At 42.3% G+C, this 16,926-nt stretch overlaps 1 protein-coding gene across 1 annotated transcript in view; it reads left to right on the plus strand.

The window, feature by feature from the left end:
* LOC142568562 (uncharacterized) overlaps window positions 1-16,926 on the plus strand; it is a 32,117-nt gene extending 15,191 nt beyond the window's left edge. The window contains exon 5 of the mRNA XM_075678449.1: window positions 16,603-16,926. Within this exon, the coding sequence (XP_075534564.1) occupies window positions 16,603-16,926 (324 nt within the window). The remainder of the gene's footprint in view (window positions 1-16,602) is intronic.

Here is a 16,926-nt window from a genome sequence, read left to right on the forward strand (position 1 = left end):
AGACAATCAATGGTAACTTCCGCGGACGCAGATAGTCAAATGATTGAATTACAAGCGGCTGCTTGCAAACGCACCTCTCAAACTGCCTGCAGCGCGACAAGAACAACAGCTTGGAGCCGCGTCATATTCCGTATAAATTAAGTCCAAGTGCGATCAGATCCTATCGCGCCCCGCGCACTTGTGCTTTAGGTGCGAGTGAAAGTGTGCGAGGGTGAGACAAGAAAGATGGTGGCTTCATAAGTGCCGCCTTCCCACGCGGGCAATGGCAAAATGGGGGAGAAAACGAGCTCGCGGTAACGTGATCAATTAAGCGCGCGCGAGGAGGCAGACGGGGGGTGTAAACTGGCGCGCGTCTCGGCCATGACTGCGCGTGGCTGTAAGCGCGTTTGAGCGCGTACGCAGCCGCGCACCCTGCTTTAGAGGTAATCTGATGCGTGGGGAAAGTGCGGGCATGCCAAGACGGCGTGGCATCATGTAAGCTGTTTTCCCGCACGTTTAGTATTGAAGGTTGCGCAATCTCGAGTTTTGATGACCCGTTGGAACGAGAAGCAGCCGAAGCATTCGCTCCCAGCTGCCGGCGCTTTTCATGATAGCGTCGTGGCAGTGCGACCGGGCGACGCTTTGGGGGCGGAGTGCACGCGAAAGCACGGCGTCACTTAAATCGTACCGCTGATGTGAAGATAGCAACATGGCATGAAACCGTATCATTCATCGCTGTCTCCTATAGTCGTCAAAATTAACTGTTTTAATTCTCATTCAAGCTTGCTTTTTTTTATTGCCCAATAATTCGGAAAATTGCATGGCTCCTTTCCGTGCAACGAAAATCGATCGGCGACTGTACTCATTCGCATAATAGATTGAATTTCATTACAACGAAATTTCTATATAACGAAGCAAACTGTCGATTTTACCTACTTTGTTATATCAATTAAGGTTTAAGTGTATAACGAAATTTCCTGTCCTCTACACGGGGGTGACAATGTGGGCTTGTGCGTTGATCATCATGGAACGGCATGTAGTGTAGCGCAGCAAAAACAAGAACACAAGAAGAAGTGAAACACAGACATTAGCGAACACTGTTTAACTGCGCGAAAAAACGGACCACAAGGACAGCATGGGACATGGATGGGCGCAGTCTATGTCCCATGACAGGCAGATTGTAAGGTTGGAAGAAGCAGGTTTCCCGCAATCACTCATTTCAGCAGTAGTGGAGGCAGTGCTTAAGAAGATAAAGACGGAAGGCAATGTTACTGAAGACGCAAGGGAGCGCAAAAATAAGAAACGTAAAGTTGTGCCTTATGTTCACAAGACTTCCCACAATTTAAAAAAGGTTGTGAAACGGTATGGAGTTGAGGTAGCGTTCTCGGCTCCCGGCAAGCTCGCTGGGCTATGCTCGCGCATAGGAAGAAGTAAAAGTAACTTCCAAGGGTGCGGAACAAAGCACTCCATTTCCCACGTAGATTGCAGTGTTGCAGTAGTTTATCAGATACCTCTATCATGCGGCAAAGTTTGCATAGGCCAAACAAGAAGGTGTGTGAATGTGCGCTTGCGTGAGCATGAATTTTCAATTAGAAATAATACGAATGGGCACCTACCTGTCCACTGCTTGGCGTGCACGTGCAAGCCGATCATGAAGGAAGTAAAGATTTTGTGCCGCTGCCGAGATAGCCGAGCCAGAGAGCTACTCGAGGCGTACCATATTAGAAAGAAGGGACAAGAATGTGTGAGTGACACCTCAGTTTATTTACACAACAGTGAGATGAGGTTTATTGACGAGCGTAGGTAGGTCGCTTTTTGCTTATACAAGGTTTTACTTTTCCTTTATCTTGCCTTTTTTTCGCGCACGCGCAGTGGTGTATGTCGGGGGTCTACTTATATGTGGTCGTTGTGGAATAAACATTAGTTGCAAGTCTGTGCCCGTCCATGTCCCATGCTGTCTTTGTGGTCCGTTTGTTCGCGCAGTTAAACAATGTTCGCTAATATCTACCAACGCGCCCAACAACAAGTTCTTCTAAAGAAACACAGACACAAGCGTCTAATTATGTCTGTGTTTTGTTTCTTCTTTTGTCCTTCTTTTCGTCGCACTACACTACATGTCATTCAATACTTTTACTGTCACATTCATGAGCACTGAGAACCTAGAATCAACTAATATCTTGCCTGATTTGCCATAATTAAAAAAATTTGGGTATAGTATGTCTAATTGAGTTCTGGTGATTTTAGTATCACTGACATATAACTTTTAAGAATGTTTAATCGTTTCTTCCGTTAACTCAAAGTACATGCTCAACTGCTACAATAAGCGTGAGCGTAGGGAAAAACGACATTTTTGGCTCTTGCATCAATTTTATGGCATTTTGCATGATCTTATCAAGTTGTTTCAATTTGACGAAGTTCTCGATTTAAGAAAATGAAACCTGACATCCCAATAAAATTTATTAACTAGACTTACTGTAATTTATAACGAAAGTACTGTATAACTATAAGCAGCTACAGCCGCCACGAGTGGCGAGCAGAATTGAAATGACATTGCTTTAGTCGAAACACGCCGAGCGCTGCTGCTAAAGTACGCACCACATGCATTGAGCAAGAAAAAATCTGTGGGAACTGCGGTACCACACGTAGTTATTCAAAGCAGCACATAAAAGTGCCGCGGACTCAAATTGGTTAGTAAATGCATTTGGAACCAGTCTTTCGATTAGTCAATTAATATATCAGCCACACGCTCGCAAAGCACAGCCACGTGGGAAATGTAACCATGCGGACGTTTCACTATGCGCGGATCGGCTGGTTGCAATGTTGGGGCACTCTATGGGTGCATGTTTAAAGCACAGCATTTTTTCCTATCGCCTGATCATTGCGGGTGCTCCATGCCTGAGTGTACTGCATGGTACAGAACTGGCCCCAGTACCAAAAGTACACAGGTAGGGCAGTCCGTGCAGACGAAGCGTGAAAGCGAGCTTAGCATAAGCACGTCGTCATTATTCTGTAGCGATTATTTATGCGAAAGCATCAAATGGCCCATTCAGCAAAAAAGCCGGCGTCTGTTGTCTCAGCGAAACAGCACCTCAAATACCATTGGCTGCGACCACGTCACGAGCGCGCCTCGACGGAACAGAGCGGGTGAAAGGGTGCACCTGCCGTCGCTATAGCGCAACAGGTGTTGCGTGAGGGAGAGGGCGCCGCCGCAACGCCACATCATCCTTGCTCTCGCAAACCGGCGCCCAGTCCATATCTCCCCCTCCCCCCGCACTGGGCTTAGCTGCTGCACGTGCCCAGTGGGGCAATGTGTCCACTAATGTCTCTTCGGAGTGCCATCACTAGTTGAAAACCTAACATCAGTACCCTAGCAAAAAAACTGATATAAATTTCTATAAGTCTCTTGGGAATATGTATAGGGTGTACAGGACCTTCTAAGAGTGATTTATATTCCTACCTGACCCTTAGAACTCTTTACCAGACTGGTAGGCAGTAGATAGATCTCACTGTGCTACCTACAAGACCAAATAGCATGATGTATCAGTCTTTTAAACCCAGATAGAGATCATCATACGACACACAGAAATCTAAATGAGACACTGATAAACCATGTTATTAATAGCACACACGCTGGTGCACACACGCCTGAAGAGGTGTTTTTAATATGAACAACCCTGAATGCATTGCCTGCCACGTGAACAGATTAACAAACACAGTTGGGATATTAGAGTATCAAATAGAAACGAAGTGTGTAAACTGTGTAATTATCAAAACCTTTTACAGCTTGTGTGCAGATATATTATCCTAAACATGTTTCAACATAAATTAAAGCACACGTTTTCAAAGCACAGCAGCGTTACTTAGTCTGTGAAATTACATTGGGGAAGTTGCATGAGAAAAGTATCAATCCACTTTCGTAGCAGGTGTGCTCCAGTTCTTTTAATACAAAATTTCATTTACAAATTTTGCGAGATGGATGTGCAACATTTAATGCATATCCAAAACAGGATTACTGTCATCATCATCATCATCATCGTTATATTTATGTCCACTGCAGGGCGAAAGCCTCTCCCTGCGATCTCTAATTACCCCTGTCCTGCGCCAACCGATTCCAACTAGCACCCGCAAATTTCCTAATTTCGGCGCACCACCTACTCTTCTGCCATCCTCTACTGCACTTCCCTTCTCTTGGTATCCATTCTGTCCAACGGTTATCTAATCTGCGCATTACATGACCTGCAGCAGCGCCATTTTTTTCTCTTAGTGTCTATTAGAATATTATCTATACCCGTTTGTTCTCTTATCCAAACTGCCCCCTTTCTGTCTCTTAAAGTTATACCTAGCATTCTTCGTTCCATCACTCTTTGCGTGGTCCTTAACTTGTTCTGATGCTTCTTTGTCAGTCTCCAAATCTCTGCGCCATATGTCAGCACCGGTAAAATGCACTGATTGTATACTTTCCTTTTCAATGATAATGGTAAGCTCCCAGTCAGGAGCTCACGATGTCTGCCGTATGCAATCCAACCCATTTTTATTCTTCTGTGAATTTCTTTCTCATGGTCAGGGTTTCCTGTGATTAGTTGACCTGGGTAAACGTACACCGTCACAGACTCTAGAGGCTGACTAGCAACCTTGAACTCTTGTTCCTTTGCCCGGTTATTTATTATTATCTTTGTCTTCTGCATATTAATCTTCAGCCCCACTCTTACACTCTCCCTGTTAAGGTCCTCAATCATTTGTTGTAACTCGTCCGCAGTGTTGCTGAATAGAATGTCATCGGCAAACCGAATGTTGCTGAGGTGTTCGCCGCCAATCCTTACTCCTAAACCTTCCCAGTTTAATAGCTTGAATACTTCTTCCAAGCACGCAGTGAATAGCATTGGAGAGATTGTGTCTCCTTGTCTGACTTCTTTCTTCATAGGTATCTTCGTACAGTTGTAATAAAGTTTAGTTACAAAAGCAAAACAAAGCACTTTCAAGACTGTGGATTTTAACTGTAGCTCTAACATGTCAGGCTGAGCTTGTGAATGCCATAAATTATACTGTACCAACGTGATTTCATTAAAGCTACTTTCTAGGCTAGTTGGTGCATACTTGATTTGAAAATTACAACAACGCTAATGCATCCATCCACAAAGGCACAAGGAGAAGACTCAAGCAACATGGCTACCAACATGACTAGGTTTTTTTTACACTCCATTATCTAAAGAATAAGCAAGCAACTTTAGCCACATTTTAACAAACACATAAGAGGAAGAACACAGACAGAAGTACCAATTTCACCATGTCCATTTGTGCTCACAGATGCTGTATAGAATGCCAGGTATAATTGCCGCATGCTTTTATAATATTACAACTTCATATGAAGCTATTTTCTCTAGACTATGCACTTTTGCATTCATTCCAAAAGTGTTGTGATATGTGACAGAACACAAGTGAGCTTGTGCAAAAAGAACAAACTGGCATGGCACAGTGACAGGAAGCAAGGAAACAGGACAAGCATCGCTATTGGTACAAGATCTACAGCAATATATCAGAACATGACAGTACAGCAATATTATTTAAGCAAAAGTGATTATAGATCTGAGAACTTATTCAAGTAAGAACATGGATTTACCATTTAAAACCACATATTCATGAATAAAAACAGGTAAGCAGCAGTGCACATATTGCAAAATCAAGAAGACACAATTCTTCACTGGGTGCTAGTTCAACCACCACACGTCGAAATGCGTAAAAGCAGTTTAACCTGTGTAGCCTTCAGCACGCGACAGCAAAGAAGACTATCAGCAACAGGCTTCATATATACTGTTTGGAGTCTCTGATTCAAACCGTAATACACTGTTAAAATAAAATTTCAGAGTTTGATTGTTTCATTCAGAAAAAAGATAGTGTCTTAGTCATGCCGCCACAGTTACAGGATAAACTTGAACCAGCTACATTGAGTCAAAGGAGAAAATAAAGTGAGGAAGACAGATGCATGGTGTGAAAATGATGCTGTTATATCAAGTAGCATAACTGCTCACTTAACATTCAGCTGCTTTCCATGCCTCTGCACACAGACTGAGAAGCTTTACCTCTTCACCATCTGCTAATGAAGCACTGTTTGTTCACTGTGATCACCCACTCAAGGCAGTTACTTGGTTAAGTAGGGTCCTTCGCTACATGTAAGGACACTGACCCGGAACCATGCGTAAGTCTTGTAAAATATTGTCATGTTTTGGATACTGTGACTGTTCATCAGCAGCTGCATCACTACTGCCAACATGCAGACCATGCAATTCTCCAAGCACTTGCTCAACAAGAGTACGGTAATGAAGAGTGGCAAATTGGGCTAGCTGTTTCATTAGGAAAACAAGACGCTATCACAAGAAAAAATAAACACTCTAGAATTTTGATGGCTCTGGCTTGTTTAATATATTCAAACATCAAAAAGCTGATTATTACAGAACGCCATAAAGCGTGGTACACTGTTACCAACTGTTATTTTTTAAAGCTATAACCTGTTATTACCAGACATTCATTTACCATGGCTGAAGACATACTGTTCATCGTTGCCATGTCTTGAGCATGAGAACTAGTCTCTTTCATAAAGGTTTCGTATTGTCGCTACAAAAATATTGTGGTGTATTTCCATAAACACACAAAGGCGCATAACTTCACTGGGTGTTACATAAACTAGTGGCTCCTCTCTTCTGACGCAGACTGAAAGGTGCTTTGCATGGAGGAGTTCAACAGGAAATCATTTCTGGCATTGCAGAATTATACAAGAATTCGCTCCAGTAAGAATTCTACAAATGAGAAAAAACGCACCTGAGAAGCTGACAAATGCACTGTTTTTGGTCTTTATAGTCCAAGTGTACTGGAGAGAGTGGAATGTTCGTTGGTTGATGACCATTCGGTAATATTCAGTGACACTTGTTGAGTCACAGCCACGGTTGTGGACTACAGCCTGTTTTTCACTTTCATCCAAGTTCAGGCACAGCTTTCTAGTGCCTAACAAAACTGTCTGCTGACCGGCTCTCCACTCCTGTATACAAAAAAAACGACTGCTTCTGATGGAAAATTTAAACTAGCTTTAGCTGCCTGTAACTTTTGAGCAAGTACATAACGTTTCAATATTTGTAAAGGAACATCATTAGGTCCGATGACCAATTTCACAAGAAGTCCATTTCCGCCTTCAAATACAAATGAAGAATGCGACCAATGAGGTCCTAGTTTAGCCGCACTTTTAGGAAGACGCAGAATTTGGTGTACATTGTATGTCATTGCACCCAATCCGTACAAAGACCGTGTTCTCACAACAAACTCTGAGAGAAGATCGGCTGACCTCATTATGGTCATCTGAAGTGACGGTGTCCAGTAGAAGTATATAGACACCCTCCACAAGCAAACTGGAAAGTCTGACATATTTATCCGGCAAACAGCCATGAAGGCATGGTAATGAATAATGAAGAACCCACCACTTCCATTCACTAGCTTTCCGTATTTTGAAGTCTGATAATCTTCGTGGTGTACGTGTGAACCAATTCGGTGGCTTGATTGCCAATAACCTCCTGTTTAAAGAGGCTAAACTTTGTTGTGAACCAATGTAAACATCTTTTCTCTTTTAGATGTGATCACGTTTTTATTCTTTTTAAGCTGTTGTATGGTGTATATTTGTTCCAACAATCTTTCCTTTCCGAATCCTGGGCTTCATATTTGATTTATATGTATTGTCTTTGTGATAATATAAATGCATTATTTCTGACTCATTCTTTGGGCAAATGGGGAAGCTTGCTTCTCCTTGAAGCACATTGCACCTATACAACACACATAGATACTGATAGATTATAGATGTGGCAAACTAATATGAATACACTATTACACTAATAAAAAATACACTAGTAGACTTGTACAAGCAGTATAGCACAGATATGTCCAGAATAAAACTAAAAGGAATTTTATCAGTGTATCAAGTTGTATCGTTTCACAATGCAATAGAAAAAAACTGATAGAATTTTTATTAGGTTGCCCTATCAGATTTTTTGCTAGGGATCTTTCAGTGCAAATGCATATCAACCTTTTGCTTAATGCTAATAACTGAACACAAGGCTTTTTGGGCTGCAAGTTTTCTTGGACTCCTGCTTCCCTTAAACTTATACTGTATACTATGCTTGTAAGATCAAAACTGAAGTATGCTTCATCAATCCGGGATACACCTACAACAACACAACTTTTATATTTAGTTGAAGCCATACAAAACCAACCTGTAAATTTTATTGTTGCTGCTTATTCCCATACTGCAAGCATATCAACAATTAAAACTTGCCTTCATTGGCCTGGCTTGTCAACAAAAAACTTACCCATTTATTTAACAATATCTCAATTGAAGCATATGTTATTACCTCCTTGTATCTCATTGAGAATGAACCACAACCTCAAGGTACAGGTGCCAACTTGCCAAACCAATCTTTACTATTCCTGTCAAAGGCAGCCTGAGAACACACATACGCACACTCATTTATATCAATGAGCTACAAGGAGGTAATAAAAACATGTTTCAATTGAGAATTTGTGAAATAAACGGGTAAGTTTTCTTGTTGCCTAGCCAATCAAGGCAACTTTTAATTTTTGATATGCTTGCAGTGCGGGAATAAGCAGCTACAATAAAATGTACAGGTTGTTTTTGTATGGCTTCAACTAAATATAAGAGTTGCGTTTTTTGTAGGTGTATCCCGAATTGAGGAAGCATACACCAGTTTTGATCTTACAAGCATATTATACAGTGTAAGTTTAAGGGAAGCAGGAGTCCAAGAATACTTGCAGCCCAAAAAGCCATGTGTTCCGTTATTAGCATTACTCATAAAGTTGATATGCATTTGCATTGAAAGATTATTAGTAATATGAATATCTATGTACAAGGTGCTTAATAAGAAAAAAGTGTTTAATTTTCTAGGTAAATGTGTTAAAAGGACTAGTTATGATGTGAAAATCTCTTCATTTTACTTTTACCACCCCACCTCATCACCATTTTACCTTTACACACACACACACACACACACACACACACACACACACACACACACACACACACACACACACACACACACACACACACACACACACATATATATATATATATATATATATATATATATACCATGGCACCTATTCCGTAACTCTAATGCTCCATTGGTTATCTGTCTCCCCTAAGCTCAATCAGATAGAAAATTGGGCAAGTTGTTGAAGCTTCATGATAGCTACTGCATGAAAAATGGCGACAAAAGTAATAGAATGGGACCGGATACAGCTCTATCAAATGAAGTTTATTGAAAGAAAACAACCAATATATAACACACATCACGTGACCAACACTCGGCCCCCTAGCATACGCAGATACATACCAAAACAACCTTCACATCACCGAATGCACATGTTTTGACGGCAACACACATGTCACGGCTGATTAATCAACGTAAAAAACAATTACTAAGGCACAATGCAACTCAGTGACTTCACTTAAGATCTAACACGGCAACCTCGCTATCTTGCAGCGAGATGGATAGCTGGCTAACAGATAGTGAGACTTTCTAATGTGATAAGCCTCCATTAATTCATGTGAGAGCTTTTCACAGTGTGTGAACAGCAGAGTATTACTTTCAAAAACTGGATGACGCCCACTGCTGCAACAATGCACAGGAAGGTGTGAATGTGCAAAAGCCCTTAAAAGAACTATGGCACTTCCTTAGTCGAATGTTTAAGCACCTTCCAGTCGGACTGATTTATATTTTGGAGGCTGCAAGAAAAAGGAATCGAATAAACAACATCTTGTGTGCAAGAGGCAAACTGCATGCTATATATCACTTTGCAGTTATCCCTGCTCAGACACCCGTTGTGAAGAATGTGCTTGTTTATCGCTTCACATATTTCCTTCAGCTTATTTTTAAATCAAAACCCAATCCTGACCTGGAACTTAGAAGCCATCTTTTTCTGCCTGTGTGACAATTAATAGAGGGGATAATGGCAACTTTGTTCCGCTCTTACTCCTTAAGCTTCTTCCACCCTGGTTGCACTTTAGGTTCCTTAGTTAACGTGTTTCAAGATAAAGAAACCACTGAAACTGAATAACCTGCCTCATTAAGCCTTGTCACAAGATTCCTTACACTTTCAAGGATAAGGTGAGGATAGCTCTTGGTTGGGGCATCTCTAACTGCGTGAGTGGCAATACTGTACTTAATAACTTTTGAATGGCTAGACCTATAATTGAAGGGACTTAGAAGTTCCCGACTGATATCCCCAGCATACGTGATGCCACATAAAAGTAAGCTTGATATAAGAAGTTGCAGCAAATTTTTTTCTGGAGCTGCTAATGTGAAGTTGAAATCTTGCTCTTGTTCTCTAAATAGCGTCAGTACGTCGATGACAGCTCTCTGAGAGTTATCATTTGCTCATGAAAAACAAATAATGATCCACGTATCTGAAAATTTTAAGAGCAAGCCCACTCAGGTTTTCATTATTTTCTGGTCAACATAACTTAAATTATTACTGAGCACTGGTGCAACACCAGAACGTATGCAGATGCCAGCATTCTGGACACATATTTTACCTTCCCACCAGAGCGAAATTGACCTTAAATGGAAATCAAGGAGCTCCAGAAAGCTTACAACCAAAATTTTACACCTTTCAGCAAATCCTGGCTAACCTGTTTGAATGTATATTCATTCCTTAACAAACTGCAGGAGATGCACCTGCGGCAAAGAATTGTATAGATCTTCTGCATCTATACTAAAGCCTGTCCATTTTTCCAGATTATGCTCCTGCAGGAAGTGTACAACACTCTTGAATTAGAAGGAACAGCGCCAACTAAGACGATCACAAGTGGGGAGAACAACACAGGACAAGCGCCATCCTGTGTCACTCCTAATGCCTAATTCAAGCCTTCCTGATTCGAGTATGCACCATCTAGCCCAAATGAATGTTGTCCTGAACTATGTACAACACTCTGAGAGCTGGGAGCAAGGAATCGGTCGTTGATTCTCAGCCTGTCAAGGTGTGTCTGCAGAAATTCTGAAACATGAAGCCATGATTTATATTCCGACACAATGGTTCTGAAATGGATTCCCTAAGCTTGTGTGTTTTGCACTGAAGAAGGCGCATAAAACACCTTTTTCCACCTTAACATCATTTGAGACCGTTGTCAAACCAAAGTGATTCAACTTCGTGACAGCTCAACATTTTATGTCAGCAATATTGGTATAAATTTCATTAAAATTTATGTCAGTGGCTGACACACCGTACTCCGGAAAAGTGCTTTCCAACATGACAACACAATGCCCTTTTTTGTCTCCAAGAAACCTCCAAGTTTCTGCCCCAGACGTTAGCACAGGTAGAATGCGATGGTTCTATGCTTGACTGTACACAATTTTATATATATATATTTGTTAGTACTGTCAACCCTCATAGAGGGTCATAGCAGAGAGGACAATACAATTACATACATCAAATATGTACAATGCCAATGTACGTAAAGTAGCTCAACACCTGTCAATTCACAGTGAATAAGATGTTCACTTGAATGATGTTCAGCACACTTCTGACATTTATCAAAGTACTTACAATGAACATCAAGTCGCACATATTACTTGGCACTTCAAAGCTAAATTGGAAACTCCCGTAAATACGCCTCAGCAGCATTTTCAAAGTTGGTGACATCTTTTAGGCTAACAATAGCGTTTGGCAATTGGTTCCACATTTCTATTGCATCCGGGAAAAAAGAGTATCGAAATGTATCAGTATATATATATATATATATATATATATATATATATATATATATATATATATATATATATATATACATATATATTGTACTTTGTATTCTCTATCCAGGGCCAGGGAACAAGGGAAGCCAGACACCACTGACCAATTTCTGACTGAAAGAATTAATTTTTGACTTTATGCATCCTGTTTTTACTGTACATGTCCTGAAAGTAATGTCAGTAAATTTATTGTGATGTGCCTGTATGTCAGAGCGGTCTAACTGGTTGAAACTGGTAGTGATGGAATCCAGCTAAGCAGCGCTCCCTCACTCAGTGTGCTCCGAACATCGGAGAGTGTTGGACGCGGGCCTGTCCGTGAGAGCTGTTTTTCATTATTGTGCAAGTGAAAATGCAGCGCTCATTAGAACAAAGATTTGCGATCAAGTTTTGTGTGAAACTTGGCAGTACCGCTGTGGAAACTGTTACTATGCTCAAGCTGCTTATAAAGAATATGCCATGTCAGATCGGCAAGTGTTTCGGTGGCACAAGGCCTTTTGGAAGGCTGGGAAGAGGGCGACAACAAGGACTGCGCTGGATGGCCATCCGCGACCACTACGACTGACAATGTGACACGAGTGAAGGAACTGTTGAACTCAGACCAACGATTAAGTGTTTGTTTAATGGCCGACATGTTAAACATTCCGCAAACTCAAGTTCATGAAATCATTACAAACGATATCGGCATGCGGAAGGCGTGCACCAAAATGGTTCCAAAAGTGCTCACTGACAACGAAAAGTCCCGCCGCGTTGAAACGTGCCAAGGAAATCTCAACATGTGCAAACGTGAGCGAAAATTGTTGGACAACATCATTACAGATGACGAGACTTCGGTATTTGAATATGACCCGGAGACCAAAAGGCAATCATCTGAGTGGCACATGCACTCGTCCCCTCCCCAGAAGAAAGCCAGGATGAGCAAATCAAAGATCAAGATCATGCTCATCGTTTTTTTGACATCCACGGACTGGTTCCTCATGAGTTTGAAGCACGTGGAACCACTGTGAACTCAAAATTTTTTGTGGATGTCCTCGAAAGACTGAAACGCAGGGTTCAACACATCCGGCCAGACATTGCACACAACTGGAAGTTGCAACACGATAATGTGCTGGCCCACAGTGCCTTTGTCACCGACTAACTAGTTAAAGTTGGGGTACCAACGATCCCCCAGCCCCCGTACAGCCCGGGCTTGGCTCCCCCCCGACTTTTTTCTGTTTCCACGCCTCAAAACACCCCTGAAAGGCAGTCATTTTGGGACAGTGGACGTGATCAAAGCAGCTAGCACCACAGCTTTAAAGGTCATTCCGGAGGAGGACTACCGCCACGCATTCGATAGCTGGAAGTCTCGCTGGAGCCGATGTATTGACGCAAAAGGAGAATATTTTGAAGATTTTAAAACTTCGTGTAACAACAAATTCAATAAATGATTTTTAAGCGCCTTACTGACATTACTTTCAGGACAGACCCTGTGCATGTACTTTGAAGGTATGTATGTGGAAAGCGTTTCAACCGCTGCTGGCTTTTCTGGCATTGAAAAAAACGGCCTTTTGTCTCTAAACCACTTACCTTTAAAGTATTCCATTTGGCTCTTTTTTCTAACTTCTGCAGAGTTGCATTCACAACTTTCATAGTTAACCAGCTCCATTTTCATTCTTGATTCCTAAAATATGCCCTCCTGTCATGCTAATTTTGAAGGCCTTCTGTTAGGAATGGGTATTGTATTTCAAGACTATCAGTGCAATGTTGCACAAAGAAAACTATTCTTGGAGTAAATTATTGTTCAGCGTGATATCATGACACAGCTGCATGGTTGTTATTTAACTCTACAAGAGAATGGTCCTGCCGTCCTACCAAGAGTGCATTTTATGGGTATTATTCTCCTTCTTTTGACATTAGTTTATGAGGCTCACAGATATGTATCTGTGTCAACAATAACACCTGACATCTAATTTTGTGCAACATACACTACATTTAATCAGATAAAAGTAGCATGTTTTGTCTCTTGGACCAGTCTGCTCAGTGGTACGTGGTCGAGACCACAAATGAGAATGGCTGACCAAGATCTGTGGTGTATGTCCCGTGTTATGCATCTGACAAGATTTCATGGTGGCAAGAACACATGTCAGACATCATGTGATCTTTCTAATTATTGTGCACAGAGTTATCAGCATGATAATATCCTTAATGCTATAAAGTGTACCTCCAGCAAGCAGTCTATATGTCTTTTTGTTGCTTATGGCAACAAAATCCAACATCCTTTGAAGCATGCTCACTTGCTGTCTGATGCACAAAATGAAGAACGCTGCCTTCTCTAAATTTATTAGCAACAAGAAAGCCACTCTGGAAGACACCCAAGTGTTACATGTTACTCAAGTATGCACATTCAACCTGAGTTAGATAGATGGTCGACTCCCGCACTCCTGTGCGTGCATCTGGATATGTTAAGCCTCAGCTACTCTTTGTGTATCGTCACTATTCCCATGTTTGTGAAATCTGGTGTAAAACCGCAAGAACAATGATGTCTTGACAGGTGGTTCACCTTTCAATGAGTTCTATAAGGAGGATGCATCAACTCTTCCAGCCAATGTACACATTACCACATGAAAGCAGCAGCTTATAAACAGCACAACACCATACAGCACAAATTATATATTTGCCTCGTGTTTTTAAACTTACATCATCAAAGTACATTAGAATTGGTGCTAAGGCTGGTGCACAAGATATGCATATACTTTAAACAATCATAAATAAGGCAGGAGCTTGGAATATGATGGAGTATTCTCGGAACTGCTTTGATAATACAAAAGTCAAGGCTTTGTTTTTGGCATCACCCACTCCAATTCGCTTGCTTTTTTTTCAATTGCAGCATTGGCAAGGTTTGTGCCATGCGCTTCGACCGTGATTCTACCTTGTTCGCGCGCGGCCATGACCATAATACAAGAAAATCGCCACAGTAACGCAGTGGTCCCTGCCTACTTTTTCATATACTTTACCGCAGTACATTACGTATGCTTCATAGCATAAGATGACTGTACTGCGGCAAAGCTGATGTTATGGAACTGACATTATGTAACAGATCTTTTGTCATTCTGCTGCTCGCATGAGCATAAGCTCGCAAAACCAAAAAACACAGGCTTGGCTTACTGCTGGTTGATTTTCTAGCTAACATTTCGAGACGTCCACGTTGCTTACACAAAAATCGGTGAAGTTTCTCACGCTCGTACGCGCTTTAAAAGGCAGCGTGACCACCTATAATTAAGGCAGTGATAAGCGGCAACGAAATCTACTCAAGGTACATCAACTTCCACAAAGCTACTGGGCAACGCCATCAATAACTGGCACAGGGGCCACCCAGGAGCTGGCAAACGCTGCGATGACATCCACACAAACCACGTCGCTTTCCACAAAGCTATTGGGCAACATGATCAGTCACAGGCACAGGTGAAGTTCGCAAACCCTACATGGGCAGAACTACTACGGCCACACTCAATCACTTCGCCACAAGCTCTCACGTTTAACGACATCAAACAGTTACAATCACTTCTCCACAGCCACGGACACAGGCGAAGTCCGCACGGGCAGAACGGAAGCACCGATTCAGGGCTCTCGTCGCGTTCATCGCTTTAGCGCCACCTATTTAAAAATAATATATGGAGCCAAGCCAAACCAATATTTAGCGTCTATTTGGGTGAACCTAACACTTTCGGGCCCTAAGCGTTGGAACGACGAGGGCACTATAACGCTTACCCCCCTCTCCACTCCGTCGACCGGGTCGCAGGAACGGCGGCCTAATGAATGAATGTCTACATCAATTGCCGCAATAAGTGTTCTTTGCTGAAATTAATTTAGTGGTGAGAGGTTGCACAACTGTCACATTGTGTTTTGTCACTGCAGATGCATGCATTTGCCTTCTTATCTTGCTTACAAAGCAGCAAAATGCTGAAATGGAAGCACTGAATACAAGCTAACGCATGGTATCCGAATTACAACACAGCATTTAGCTCTTGTTTATTGAATGCAAATTATGATGTGCAAAGTTTGCACCAGCAGCCCAACATACAAAATGAAAGTACATGATAATAAATATTAATCATTAGCAATGCAGTCTTGTGACAGTTACCCTTCCTGTCAGACAAAGCTGTCTCCAATAGGCAAGCAAATGCTCGACAGGATGTTTGACAGACTATACGGATGATTGATTTGCATTTCAATTTATAAAATAACCATACCACAGCTAAATGAGGTCAGTATTACAACACAGACGACCAATAACGAATCAGTGCTTGAAGTCGTAAGACAGCTAAAGCTACAATTAAAGAAAAAAATTCATAGGCACTTAAAGCTGGTTACGTGTATGAACGCGAAAGAATTAGCATAGTCGTAAGGCAACGCATACGTGTCCATCCATTCTCTGCTTTAGTCTCGCAGATCGTGCGAGGACCTCATGTCACTCATGGCGGGGTGGTGCAGTGGTTAAGCGATACATCACTGCCCTGGAAGGTGGCTGTTTCCTATACAACCACCCGCGGGGCTTGTGCCTCCCAGGTTGCTGACAACCATCTTTTTTGCCATTTCAGAGTACCCAGACACACACAGACGTGATTTCGCGAGGTATTGTTTAATGGGGCTAGTGCACCGCTCAAATACATATATAACCTCATGCTTAAATACAAGATGCACAAGTAGGTTTCACTACAGGATGATTATGAAATCAAATATACTGTAACGAAGAAGAGTAGCCTGCCTGCGCCAAAGCGCCATCGCTACGGGCCTTTACAAAGAGAGCCACGGTATCGTTGGAAACGTAATGTTCGACCCCGTGCAGAACGACACCTTCGACGAGTCGAGCCGCGATCCCAAGTGGTGGGACAACGGCCACTCCCTGCCCATCTGGGCGGCCAACCAGCTGCACGGTGGCAGCATGATGCGGCCCGGCGGCGACGTGGCCATTCGCGGCGTGACCGCGCACTACGCGCAGCGCTACGACCCGCCGTTCAATTTCACCGACCGCGTCATCAGCTGGTTTCTGCATCCGCCGGCGAATTGCGTCTTTTTCTACTACGAAGAGCCAGATGCGACCGGTCACGAATACGGGAGCTGTCGCCTGTCACGGGTGCGCGCGTCGAGCAAGTCGACGCCCTGTTGGTGA

Source organism: Dermacentor variabilis, unplaced genomic scaffold (assembly GCF_050947875.1).
Source record: "Dermacentor variabilis isolate Ectoservices unplaced genomic scaffold, ASM5094787v1 scaffold_21, whole genome shotgun sequence".
Classification (NCBI taxonomy): domain Eukaryota; kingdom Metazoa; phylum Arthropoda; class Arachnida; order Ixodida; family Ixodidae; genus Dermacentor; species Dermacentor variabilis.